Source organism: Drosophila subpulchrella, unplaced genomic scaffold (genome assembly GCF_014743375.2).
Source record: "Drosophila subpulchrella strain 33 F10 #4 breed RU33 unplaced genomic scaffold, RU_Dsub_v1.1 Primary Assembly Seq420, whole genome shotgun sequence".
NCBI classification, from domain to species: domain Eukaryota; kingdom Metazoa; phylum Arthropoda; class Insecta; order Diptera; family Drosophilidae; genus Drosophila; species Drosophila subpulchrella.
Window position 1 is genome coordinate 863,445 of NW_023665636.1, and position 14,323 is coordinate 877,767.

The 14,323-nt window shown below is 40.9% G+C and overlaps 2 protein-coding genes across 2 annotated transcripts; both read right to left on the minus strand.

Moving 5' to 3' along the window:
• Positions 1-314: 314 nt before the first annotated feature.
• On the minus strand, positions 315-1,065 carry LOC119562320. Its single transcript, XM_037875479.1, has 2 exons — positions 1,005-1,065; positions 315-933 (listed from the first exon to the last, which is right to left on the minus strand). The coding sequence occupies exon 2, from the start codon at positions 917-919 to the stop codon at positions 440-442; it is 480 nt and encodes a 159-aa protein (XP_037731407.1). The 5' UTR covers positions 920-933; positions 1,005-1,065; the 3' UTR covers positions 315-439.
• Positions 1,066-4,534: 3,469 nt separating this feature from the next.
• Positions 4,535-5,693, minus strand: LOC119562315. Its single transcript, XM_037875474.1, has 4 exons — positions 5,461-5,693; positions 5,181-5,406; positions 5,056-5,117; positions 4,535-4,995 (listed from the first exon to the last, which is right to left on the minus strand). Exons 1-4 carry the CDS (start codon positions 5,587-5,589, stop codon positions 4,966-4,968), a joined length of 447 nt encoding a protein of 148 aa, XP_037731402.1. The 5' UTR covers positions 5,590-5,693; the 3' UTR covers positions 4,535-4,965.
• Between the last annotated feature and the right edge of the window lie 8,630 nt (positions 5,694-14,323).

Sequence of the window (14,323 nt, forward strand, 5' to 3'; positions counted from 1 at the left end):
TGTCCAAGGATACCTCCAAGGATGACCAAAGGACACTACGAAAGGATCACAAGGATACCTCCAAGGATGCCCAAAGGATACTACGAAAGGAGTCCAAAGATACCCCCAAGGATGCCCAAAGGATACTACGAAAGGAGTCCAAGGATACCTCCAAGGATGCCCAAAGGATACTACGAACAAATTCCAAGGATATCTCCAAGGATACTACAGGGCATCTACAAAGGCGCAATGAAACACATAAAGGACATCAGGAGAACGTCAAGAACACAAGGGGAGCAAACCAGAGCGTCCAACGACTCGATTGGGACTGATTGGAGGGAAGAAAAACACGCATCAACAGTCTGCCAGGGAAGGGGGAAGACGGCACAGATCAGAGAGCTGTACCGTAGATCCGTAGATCCGTAGGAAGAAGGGGAGGCCGAAGGAAATAAAAACTTGATTATCGCCCACTGCCGGTCGATGTGCCCCGCGGAAATTGCGATCCACGAGGTAAGCGACGTCTCTGCCACAAGCCTCTGCCAGCGCCAGCAGCGCCTCGACCACGCCCCGCCCACTCACGATGACGCCGAGGAGGTGGAACGGCTGGAGCATTGGGCAACACGATGTTCAGCAATCGGTTCATCCTGCAGACGGTGTCAAAATTGGTAGAACCGCAGCCGGAATCGCCACTGGAACAGCAGCTGGAGGGCAATCGGAGCAAGGTGTGGGGTATGTCGGTGTCCCCTGAGATGTTCACTCTGCGATTGGAAAACGAGGCCATCGATACGATCATGTAATCCCTAATGACCGGCGGTGAGGATGTGCGCCAGCTGTGCTGGCCAGTTGTGCCTTGTGGAGGAGGAGAACGCCAAGACAGCGTGGAGTCTGAAGCCTGGGGCGCAGTCGGCGATGGCGTCAATAGCACCTTCCAGCGACTCATGCGCGATGATCAGGCTGACGAGTGAAGGCCGGAAGGAAAGAAAAGGATGAGAGGAAATAAATTTTAAAGAAATGCGAAAACTTACCTAGAAAGTTGCAAAATCACCATGGGCCAGGGAAGGGGGCGCCTCGATAGGCGATCGATTGGCACTAGATGAAAGTGCGATCGATGGGTACACGTCAAATGGTAATATCGGCCAAAGGTGGAAGTATCGCAACGAGCAGGTGGCAACGCCGCACCGTCGATATCGATATCGCACATCGATCACACACGAATGGTGTGACCAGGCGGAGGAAGCAAATGAAAGGAGTAGAACGCAGCGATGAGCAGCGAGCTGGGGATCGATAGCACACGAGTATCGATGTCCCAGTGGAGTCAGGAAAGATATCGGCGCGGGAGATTCAAATTGCAACGAGGAGGATGACCAGCGCTGTAGAAACTAAACGGAGTTAAAAGCGTCGTGGGAGCATCGAGGGAGCAACGAGGGAGCGCCGCGGGAATCACAGGGACTCGAAGGCTAGGATAAACAAGAAAACGCCGGAGAGTAGGAACAAGTTTAAAATGTTTCCCGAAGTAAGGGGGGAATGTGAGGAGTTGAATAACTCCCCACAAATAGAAACAGCAGCAGATGGCCGGCCGCTTGCCAGATACGCGGCGAATTCGCGTAGTAACGGCGCGGCGAGGAGAGCGAGAGAGTTTGGAGACCAACGAAGGAGAGCGAGAGAGTTTGGAGACCAATGAAGGAGAGCGAGAGAGTTTGGAGACCGAGGATGGAGATCGAGAGAGAGTGGAGACTTCGCGGCCAAGGCAAGAGTGCCGTGTGCAAAAGCGGGTAACGGGACTCCATCGGACTTTGGACTCTCCCGTGAACTTTGGACCGGGAGAGGAAGTGCCACATCTCGGCGGTGGAGCGGCACACAGGCGTGCCACAAGCATCACGGGAATCAGCGGGATGGCAGCAGTGGGCGGAGCATCGATTGGAAGCGGTACGGGAACGACAAGTGGGTCATCCAGGACGCACGGACTTTGGACCCAGAGTGGAGAGATCCAGCGGGCCGTGCGCAAAAGGGAAATAACGGTTCCCGGAGGCCCTATATAAGGCCGCAGAGCGCTGGCAGCTGGATCAGTCGATCACAAGGAGTCAAACCGTCAAGATCAATCAGATACCAAAGGGAACAATCAAACAACCCGATAATCTACAAGGGAGCAACAGCAAGTCGAGTCGCCAGGGAAACAACGCCGTGGGAGCCTACAAGGAGCAAGATTGCTACGTCGAGACGTTCGGGATTGGGATACCAGGAATCTCCGAATTGAGACGCAGGTAGCTGAGATCCAGAGGGCGTCACACGGCTAGGTCAAGGCGGTCGTTTAACTTTATCCACAAAGTCCTGGCGTTACGCCTGGAGAGAGTATAACCAGCCAGAAGGGAGAGCGGTCGATCGGTACGGTCTCGAGTGGAATTGTCCAGGAGAGCCCTACAGATTGGACTTGCGAGGTCCCGGAGCGGCGTGCCCGAACCCCAAATATAACAAGCCAGAAGGGAGAGCGGTCGATCGGTACGGTCTCGAGTGGAATTGTCCAGGAGAGCCCTACAGATTCGACTTGCGAGGTCCCGGAGCGGCGTGCCCGAACCCCGAGTACCAAAAGCCACGCGGAAACGTCCAGGACCAAAAGCAAAAGGGTGAGGCTAGGGTGGAACGTTCGTTTACACTAGGCGTGGAAGCGAAGTAAAGCGTGAGGCAGCTTCCTGGCGTTACCGCCTTGACTGTCCGCGCGGGCTGAGCAGAAACCCCAGTGGGACCATCCGGGACAGAGCAAGGGACAGGCGGCGGTGTGTCGAAAGGAGCGATCCTGGAGAGCGCAGCTTCTGTTCACCCTAGTCTGAGAACGGTGACGCTTCCCTAAGCCCGTACGGCTGACCCCCTCGCGAGTCCGAGTCGTTACCAGCAGTCACCAAGTCACGCGTGCGAAGCGATCAGCGAGCGAGCGTCTTCAGGGAGCTGCGAGTATCTTCAGGGAGCTGCGAGGATCTTCAGGGAGCTGCGAGTATCTTCAGAGAGCTACAGGACTGGAGCACCGAGTCTTCAAAGGCGAGAGGTCGTCAAGTCAATCAGGACCATCGGACGTACCGAGGGTCACAAGCAACGAGTCAAGGCCAACCAAGCGACTAAGACACTTGTAATAATATACCCACAATAAACCCAATACGAACCCGTGAATTCTGTGCTTTCTCACTGAGCTACTGGGCGGTCACGTTAATATAAATTTGGTGGGACGAACACACAATAACTGAGCTAGCCGCACGAATCTCGTAGCGAGCAGACCATAAAAATCAGTTCGTTACAATGTTAAGAAACACCGAAGCTATAATTTGTTTCATATTATTTTCCCAACATCTTACGATCGTTCCTATGGGAGCTATATGATATAGTCTTCCGATTTTGATAAAATTAAATTCGAAACTCAGAACTAATTAAAAAATGTTATTTCCAAGCGTAGGAGGTTATATGTTAAAAAACACCGAAGCTATAATTTGTTACATATTATTTTCCCACCAATTTTACGATCGTTCCTTTGGCAGCTATATGATATAATCTTCCGATTTTGATAAAACCAAATTCCGAATTCAGAATTAATTAAAAAATGTTATTTCCAAAAAAAACACCACCGATTTTACGATCGTTCCTATGGCAGCTATATGATATAGTCTTCCGATTTTGATAAATTAAATTCGAAATAAGAACTAATTAAAAAATGTTATTTCCAAGCGTAGGAAGTTATATGTTGAAAAACACCGAAGCTATAATTTGTTTCATATTATTTTCCAACCAATTTTGCGATCTTTCCTATGGCAGCTATATGATATAGTCGTCAAATTTTGATAAATTAAAATTTAGAATTAACTAAAAAATGTTATTTCCAAGCGTATGAGGTTATATGTTAAAAAACACCGAAGCTATATGCTATAGCAGCTATATGATATAGTCTTCCGATTTTGATCAAATGTATTTCGAAACTCAAAACTTATTAAAAAATGTTATTTCCAAAGAAAGAAGGTAATATGTTAAAAAACACCGAAGCTATAATTTGTTTCATATTATTTTCCTACCGATTTTACGATCGTTCCTATGGCAGCTATATGATATAGTCGTCCGATTTTGATAAAATTAAATTCGAATTTCAGAACTACACTCAAAGAAGAAACCAAGCACATTGGGCTTGTTTCAATCCCAAATGGTCACAAAACTTCGACAGGTACGAAATGGGCTTGTTTTTTTCATTTCAAGAACGATTTGTTCTTATGTTGCAGTTGGAGTCGGATGGGAGGGACTTTATCGATAGGTTAGGTCGATAGGGCGATAGTTGCAGCAGCGGGATGAGTCTGGCGGGCGATCTGGCCATTTGAAGATTAATCCCGGTTCGCTCTGGGATTACTTTAAATGGACCATGTATCCAATGACCCAATTTGAGAGAGGCCATGTAATATGGCGGGGGGTATGAACGATGATCAGCATATGTCGAGATAGTCGCGGCCATACTGTCCAGCCAGGTAGATGCAGCTAGACGGGAAACTACAAATTTGTCTTTGTGCTTAAAATTAATAAGTGAGTGAGGTTAATGTTAGATAGTAGTTCAGTGTTTAATATTTATAATTTATAAAGGCAGCCGGGGTCCCAATACAAAGGGCCCCGGAATATTTATTTGGAGTTCTGCTGACATCTGCGCGACTTCGCCATACCTGCCAGTCCGACTTGGCTGCCCAGCAAACGGTGTCCGTTCGACCCGTATCAACGACCAGCAAGAGAAGCCTTTCACAGTCGACGCCGACAACATCAAGAATTTCCCGGTGAGTCCGTTTTAGTGTGCCGCGTCCTCCTCATCACGGGAACTTCCAGCGGTCGCATCACGGCGCTGAGAAATATCGCCATTTTGTCTGGCAGCCGAATCTCGGACTGCCATTGCACAACTCACCGGAGAGCGCCTTTTTCCTGTGTGGAGATCCGGATCGCTGCTGGCCTCCGGCAAGAAGTCTTCCGCCCGGGCTATCATTGCCTCCAGGCCCGGCCCAATAGTGGCTGAAATTTAGGAAAATTTAAATACATGTGTACCTTTATTATATATATATTGATATCTACTTCCCTATTTGTGAATTTATCCGGAGTTAGTCCCGAGAGCCTTATTTGTCCTCGTTGTTTGCCTAAAATTAAAAAGGGCGCGAGCATTAGTTTTAAATGGTATAGCTTACAGTGCAGTTACGTACCTTTTTGGCCTGTCCCTTCTTTTCCCTTGGAGCTCCTCAGGATTAGGTGACCATACACATACGCATCGCGTATGTTCCTTTGAGGGCCGCGTTTCCATGCGAGCTCTACCAATACATGACTGGTAGAGCATAGTTTCCGCGGCGCCTGTACCCTTTCCAGCAAAACCAATCCTCTGCTTTGACCGCGTAAATGTTGAAGACGGCGGCCAGGTTTCGGTCTTAAAGGCTGAGGAAGGATAGATCTGTTAAGAGGAGCATGTATATAAACGATTGTACTTACGATATTTATTAAAACCTTTGTAATACACACAATGTGTGAGTAATCTTTCCCAGTGGGGGAGATGGAACCCCCGTAGTCGCGAGGAGGGGGCTCCTGCCGACTGAGAATGGGTGGTGCCCTGCAGCACATCGAGGACACCCATGGTTGGGTGGGAGCGCTTGGCTAGGTCACCGATAGTCACCAAATGTAATCCATTTTTCCGTCACTTTTGCTTTGTTTACGTTTTTGTCTTAGTGATGACCGATAGTTTAGTAATGTGAGACCGTGAAGTTATCGATTTTATGTTGCGAGCTGTGGCATTAGGGGTACTCTGCCTGAGAAAAGACTAAGCTAGCGGCACTGCCACCGAAAAAAGCAGTTCGTAACACTTAAACCGGCATTCTTAATTTGAGAACATTTTTGGTCGAAATTAAGATTGTGTTCTACTTGATATAAGTAAGAAATCTTCTTTATTTAAGTTTAATACAACTTTATTTTAGTATGAATTGTACTTTAATTTAGTTTAAGAATTTTCAAATCAAGTATGAATTGTACTAAAATGAAATATAATTAAGTCCGTAAAATAGCCATATTTATTCTTAAAACAGGTCTAAAATGTTCTTAAATGAACCATGCCCAATGCTTATGTCAAGATGATATGCACCTTGCATCAAAAATATATAATTCTCATTTTAAACTGGACTTAGTCTTCAGAAAAGAATTATTCATACTACACTCAAGAACAGTATGTACTCCTTTTAAGTATTCAAATGCATTAACTTTAACATAACTTGGTCTTATAATAAGAACAAATCAAGCTCCACTAAAGAGTTTGAAATTCCATATTCCAGCCGAAAAAGTTCTTTACATAAGAACTTATAGTTCTTCAATTCAGAAGGCATTAGGTTTGCAGAAATAAAAAACTGGTTTTATTTTATTTTTGTCTTATTTTATTGTTTTAATGTATCGCATCATTGAGTTTGTTGATTCTTATTGTAGTATAATTCTGGAAACTTAAAAAGGAAATAATACATACATAAGTTATACATACTTCAGCCTTATATAAGACTTAGAATTCAATTAGAATTTAATTTTGTATGGACACACTAAGTCCCAATTGTCACCATCTCTATTAAGAGAAAGCTTCAGCGAAAGTGCGATACGATCCGATTCTGGGACTTTAGGGGTTTGGTTTTCCAAATCTTCATCCTTTTCAAGCAACTCATTTTGTGCTAGATTTAGCTTGATCCTTGATCTTAGATTTTTGTATTTGGAATACAGTTTGCCCGATGGATTTTTTTTCCGTCTCGGGAAATGTAGTAGTAATCCTATAATATTGATTAAAAATATCAGTAAAAATCAATATTAAAAGCTCTTCAATTAAATTTTACCTTGCATTTCTCTTCGCCAGGTAAGTGACAGCAAATTTCGTCCAGCAACAGACTAAAATCGGCATATTTGATAGTTATCCCTGTTGAGAAGATCTCCTCAAGGATAATGCTTATAAGATCGTTCTTCATATCCTGGCTTAAAGACATCTGTTTTTTTCCTTGATCCAAAATAGCTCTCCCTTTATTGGTCTCCGCCAATAAGGTGCCCAAGCCTTTGCCTAGCACCTGCTTTGCCTTGTAATACAAATTAGGCGGCGTCTCCTTCGAATTTTCTATGTTTGTGCCAAGCTGCATTCATAAATATTTAATACATGTTTAAACTTCAGAAATGACTTACTATTGATTTTCTCCAAGACAGCAGCTTCTCTCGAAATCTCAAACAAGGACCCTAAGGTGGAACGGCTTCCTTTAAATCTTCCTCAGTTAAAATATTTTTTAAATAATCATATTGAATTTGTGCATCTAAGGATATTTAATTTATTATAATTCAGTCTTAAGTAAGTACTTGCATACAGTGTATAACATTAATATTCGGTTTTTTTTATGCAAGATTCTCCTTTAAATTTAAAGAAAAGTATAAGTATATAAAAAAAAGTATATATATATAAAAATAAAATAAAATAAGCTTTCTATTGGAAATGCAATTGGCACCGTATTGATCTGCATTCACATATCGTATACCGAACTATCGATAGTAAAGTCTTTGTATAATGTAACCTCTCTAACGATTGTCTTTCTCTTTCTCTGCCCACCGCTATCGCCAACGAATGTGCAAAACTTAATCTCTGTATCAATTATTCTAAATAAAACTATTATTCACAACTCAAGCTAAATTACAACAGTGTATGGGCCCAGCACGCTCTCACTGCGCCAGAAAATAGTTAGCAGAAAGATATTGAACAAATAGAGAGATTAAAAAGGCAAATTTCAATTTGTGGTGAAATTGCCGACGCGCACATACTTACACATACATATGCATGTGCAAGAATTTGAGACTTCTGGGGACGAGACTGAAGGCGTCTAATTGGCGATCGAGAAAAGAAGAGTGTTCGTTGCTTGTGTAGCTCCGTGAAAAAAATTTGCTTGTGTAGCAAAACTAAACGCAAACAGAAGGCGTCAAATTGGTGATAGAAAAAAAAGAAGAGTGTTCGTTGCATGTGTGGCTTCGTGAAATAGGTGCTTGTGTAGCAAAACTAAACGCTAAATTTAAAGAAAAATGAGTATTGCTAGTATACGCATAGAGCCCTTGGGCAAAGATAATTTCGACACCTGGAAAATACAAGTGCAGGCCTTGTTAGTCAAGAACGACTCGTGGAAGTATGTGAACGGGACGCATTTAAAACCCGAAGCAAACGACACGCAGTGGATAAACGAAGATGCAAAGGCTAAGTCCGATCTCATTTTGGCCATGTCAACATCGGAACTAGGGCATACAAAAAACTGCGAAACTTCAAACGATGTCTGGAAGAAGCTGCATAGCACTTACCAGTCTACAGGGCCAGCCCGTAAAGCCGCACTGTTGAAATCCCTGATCCTACTAAAAATGAATGCAGGCGGAGACATGAGAAGCCACATATATATGTTTTCCGATTTAGTAGACAAAATAAAAGAAGTTGATCTCATGAATATTGACGATCTGTTAACCATTTTGCTACTGTACAGTATCCCTGATACAGTTTCGAATCGCGATTGAAACGCAGGAAAACCTAATCTTAACGGAGGCACTTAAAATAAAGTTATTAGACGAATACGAGGCGAAAAACAGAAAGAATTAAGCATTAATCAAAAGTTTAAGTTTAAATGTTACAACTGCTTAAAAGTCGGTCACCGTGCAGCTGAGTGCAGGTCGAAGCCAATAAAGATCCAGAATGATAGCATGTACATCAACGCAGCTTATCATACAAGCAGTGATTGCAGTAACTGGTGTCTAGACTCTGGAGCAACGTCACACATGTGCTCACAACAAAATATGTTCGTGAATCTTGAGCCTGCAGAAGGCCCGAAGCTCAAACTGGCAAATGATGAGGCTACAGACATAAAAGGATATGGATCCGTGCAGTTCTCGCCAAACAAAAAGTTCACCGCCAGCCTGAAGAACACGCTCTATGTGCCGGATTTAAGGACCAATCTCTTATCGGTCTCAAAAATATGTGATCACGGCTTCAATATTGTTTTTAAAAAGGAGAAAGCTGAAATAATTAGAGCTACAGGAGGAGAAATAGTGTTCACCGCTCATCGCAAATTGGACTTGTACCAGATAGAAGAAAAACACGAATGCAGCCAGATCGCTGCAGGTAAGCAAAACAGCATCAAAGAATGGCATGAACGTTTCGGCCATCTTAATGAGCCGGACCTAAGAGAACTAATAAGAAAAGGTATCTTAAAAACAATGTTCTTTGTGATTTAATTTTGGGCCTTAAGTCAATGGAATCAGAGAAAAGCAGCGGAGAAAACATTTTAACTAAAATTAAAAAAGTCTTCTCAAAATTTAATATTGATAACATTGACGAGATCATATTTGTAACAGATAGGGGAAGCAACATGATAAAAGCATTAGAAAACAACATCAGGCCTAACTGCAGCAGTCATCTTTTAAACAATTGTTTAGAACAATCATTTTCAGAAACAACGGATCTAATCGAAACAGTGACGACATGCAAAAAAATTGTTAGGTACTTCAAAAAAGCAAATTTGCAGCATAAGTTAAACACATCTCTAAAGAGTTCATGCCCAACAAGGTGGAACTCAAACTACGCAATGCTGAAATCTATCGACGATAATTGGGTGGCTGTCTACAATATATTAAGCGAGAAAGGGGCCGAAAGATTGATGGATGTCAATAGGTCAACATAAAAAATGTTAGTTGGGTTGCTGGAATCCTTCGAAAGGATTTTTAAAGAACTTCAAACTTGCAGCTCGCCTTCAATTTGTTTTGTGCTGCCTTCAATTACAAAAATTTGTGTGCTATGCGAGCCAAATATATCAGACATCTCATCAATTGCAACATTAAAAGAAACAATAAAAACAAATGTTGTTGGCATATGGACAGCAAATTTGACCATATGGCACAAGGTGGCGTTTTTTTTGTATCCCCCGGCTGCACATATGCAGGATACAGACCTGGCCGACATTAAACAGCAAAAGAAAGTGACACAACCCATGTTTCTAGTCCTTATACGTCCTGCACAGAAATGTCCACTTTATCAGAGCCGTCACCAAGCATAAGATCTGTTTCAAAACCAGAATTTTTTTCCCAACATTAGTTAATAAGAACTCTAGAGAATCCCCAATAGAAGAAATAGAACAATATTCTAGAGAAAGGGTTATTTTAAGTCATGATTTCGATGTACTGCAGTGGTGGATAGTAAATGAAAACCGTTACCCTCTTCTGTCAAAGGTGGCATTGAAGTTTCTTTCAATACCTGCAAGTAGTGCACCGGCTGAAAGAGTATTTTCATTAGCAGGCAATGTCATTACTGAAAAGCGGAATAGGTTGGGACCAACATCTATTGACAGTTTACTATTTTTGCACTCTTATTACAAGCATATTAACAAATCACAATAAGTTATATTTACCTTTTTTATAATTCACATGCTCAATTTCATTCATTCTTTTTTTTTATTTAATACTAGTCATTGGAGACAAAATTTCATTATCATATTTTTAAGCATGTTGTAAGACCTAGTTATTGAAGACGCATTCACTTGTAATAATTATAAGCATTTGTTACTTTCATATTTGTAACTGAAGACTGAACTATTAACGACTGAATTACCAGTTCCTTTATCTGTATGAACGATCTCAAATTCATATAAAATATGTAATGACTTTCTTAAAACCATTAAAATTAAATACACGCAATGAAGCAGCAAAACACGGCTTTTATTTTCATCTCACATATATGTGCATATTTATTAAAACCTTTGTAATACACACAATGTGTGAGTAATCTTTCCCAGTGGGGGAGATGGAACCCCCGTAGTCGCGAGGAGGGGGCTCCTGCCGACTGAGAATGGGTGGTGCCCTGCAGCACATCGAGGGCACCCATGGTTGGGTGGGAGCGCTTGGCTAGGTCACCGATAGTCACCAAATGTAATCCATTTTTCCGTCACTTTTGCTTTGTTTACGTTTTTGTCTTAGTGATGACCGATAGTTTAGTAATGTGAGACCGTGAAGTTATCGATTTTATGTTGCGAGCTGTGGCATTAGGGGTACTCTGCCTGAGAAAAGACTAAGCTAGCGGCACTGCCACCGAAAAAAGCAGTTCGTAACACTTAAACCGGCATTCTTAATTTGAGAACATTTTTGGTCGAAATTAAGATTGTGTTCTACTTGATTTAAGTAAGAAATCTTCTTTATTTAAGTATAATACAACTTTATTTTAGTATGAATTGTACTTTAATTAAGTTTAAGAATTTTCAAATCAAGTATGAATTGTACTAAAATGAAATATAATTAAGTCCGTAAAATAGCCATATTTATTCTTAAAACAGGTCTAAAATGTTCTTAAATGAACCATGCCCAATGCTTATATCAAGATGATATGCACCTTGCATCAAAAATATATAATTCTCATTTTAAACTGGACTTAGTCTTCAGAAAAGAATTATTCATACTACACTCAAGAACAGTATGTACTCCTTTTAAGTATTCAAATGCATTAACTTTAACATAACTTGGTCTTATAATAAGAACAAATCAAGCTCCACTAAAGAGTTTGAAATTCCATATTCCAGCCGAAAAAGTTCTTTACATAAGAACTTATAGTTCTTCAATTCAGAAGGCATTAGGTTTGCAGAAATAAAAAACTGGTTTTATTTTATTTTTGTCTTATTTTATTGTTTTAATGTATCGCATCATTGAGTTTGTTGATTCTTATTGTAGTATAATTCTGGAAACTTAAAAAGGAAATAATACATACATAAGTTATACATACTTCAGCCTTATATAAGACTTAGAATTCAATTAGAATTTAATTTAATTTTAATTTTGGGAAATGTAGTAGTAATATTGATTAAAAATATCAGTAAAAATCAATATTAAAAGCTCTTCAATTAAATTTTACCTTGCATTTCTCTTCGCCAGGTAAGTGACAGCAAATTTCGTCCAGCAACAGACTAAAATCGGCATATTTGATAGTTATCCCTGTTGAGAAGATCTCCTCAAGGATAATGCTTATAAGATCGTTCTTCATATCCTGGCTTAAAGACATCTGTTTTTTTCCTTGATCCAAAATAGCTCTCCCTTTATTGGTCTCCGCCAATAAGGTGCCCAAGCCTTTGCCTAGCACCTGCTTTGCCTTGTAATACAAATTAGGCGGCGTCTCCTTCGAATTTTCTATGTTTGTGCCAAGCTGCATTCATAAATATTTAATACATGTTTAAACTTCAGAAATGACTTACTATTGATTTTCTCCAAGACAGCAGCTTCTCTCGAAATCTCAAACAAGGACCCTAAGGTGGAACGGCTTCCTTTAAATCTTCCTCAGTTAAAATATTTTTTAAATAATCATATTGAATTTGTGCATCTAAGGATATTTAATTTATTATAATTCAGTCTTAAGTAAGTACTTGCATACAGTGTATAACATTAATATTCGGTTTTTTTTATGCAAGATTCTCCTTTAAATTTAAAGAAAAGTATAAGTATATAAAAAAAAGTATATATATTTAAAAATAAAATAAAATAAGCTTTCTATTGGAAATGCAATTGGCACCGTATTGATCTGCATTCACATATCGTATACCGAACTATCGATAGTAAAGTCTTTGTATAATGTAACCTCTCTAACGATTGTCGTTCTCTTTCTCTGCCCACCGCTATCGCCAACGAATGTGCAAAACTTAATCTCTGTATCAATTATCCTAAATAAAACTATTATTCACAACTCAAGCTAAGTTACAACAGTGTATGGGCCCAGCACGCTCTCACTGCGCCAGAAAATAGTTAGCAGAAAGATATTGAACAAATAGAGAGATTAAAAAGGCAAATTTCAATTTGTGGTGAAATTGCCGACGCGCACATACATACACATACATATGCATGTGCAAGAATTTGAGACTTCTGGGGACGAGACTGAAGGCGTCTAATTGGCGATCGAGAAAAGAAGAGTGTTCGTTGCTTGTGTAGCTCCGTGAAAAAATTTGCTTGTGTAGCAAAACTAAACGCAAACAGAAGGCGTCAAATTGGTGATAGAAAAAAAAGAAGAGTGTTCGTTGCATGTGTGGCTTCGTGAAATAGGTGCTTGTGTAGCAAAACTAAAAGCTAAATTTAAAGAAAAAAACGACACGCAGTGGATAAACGAAGATGCAAAGGCTAAGTCCGATCTCATTTTGGCCATGTCAACATCGGAACTAAGGCATACAAAAAACTGCGAAACTTCAAACGATGTCTGGAAGAAGCTGCATAGCACTTACCAGTCTACAGGGCCAGCCCGTAAAGCCGCACTGTTGAAATCCCTGATCCTACTAAAAATGAATGCAGGCGGAGACATGAGAAGCCACATATATATGTTTTCCGATTTAGTAGACAAAATAAAAGAAGTTGATCTCATGAATATTGACGATCTGTTAACCATTTTGCTACTGTACAGTATCCCTGATACAGTTTCGAATCGCGATTGAAACGCAGGAAAACCTAATCTTAACGGAGGCACTTAAAATAAAGTTATTAGACGAATACGAGGCGAGAAACAGAAATCAAAGCGAGTCGACGCCCGGAGCATTGTTGGCACACAAGAAGTATAATAACAGCAAGCCGAAAGAATTAAGCATTAATCAAAAGTTTAAGTTTAAATGTTACAACTGCTTAAAAGTCGGTCACCGTGCAGCTGAGTGCAGGTCGAAGCCAATAAAGAACCAGAATGATAGCATGTACATCAACGCAGCTTATCATACAAGCAGTGATTGCAGTAACTGGTGTCTAGACTCTGGAGCAACGTCACACATGTGCTCACAACAAAATATGTTCGTGAATCTTGAGCCTGCAGAAGGCCCGAAGCTCAAACTGGCAAATGATGAGGCTACAGACATAAAAGGATATGGATCCGTGCAGTTCTCGCCAAACAAAAAGTTCACCGCCAGCCTGAAGAACACGCTCTATGTGCCGGATTTAAGGACCAATCTCTTATCGGTCTCAAAAATATGTGATCACGGCTTCAATATTGTTTTTAAAAAGGAGAAAGCTGAAATAATTAGAGCTACAGGAGGAGAAATAGTGTTCACCGCTCATCGCAAATTGGACTTGTACCAGATAGAAGAAAAACACGAATGCAGCCAGATCGCTGCAGGTAAGCAAAACAGCATCAAAGAATGGCATGAACGTTTCGGCCATCTTAATGAGCCGGACCTAAGAGAACTAATAAGAAAAGGTATCTTAAAAACAATGTTCTTTGTGATTTAATTTTGGGCCTTAAGTCAATGGAATCAGAGAAAAGCAGCGGAGAAAACATTTTAACTAAAATTAAAAAAGTCTTCTCAAAATTTAATATTGA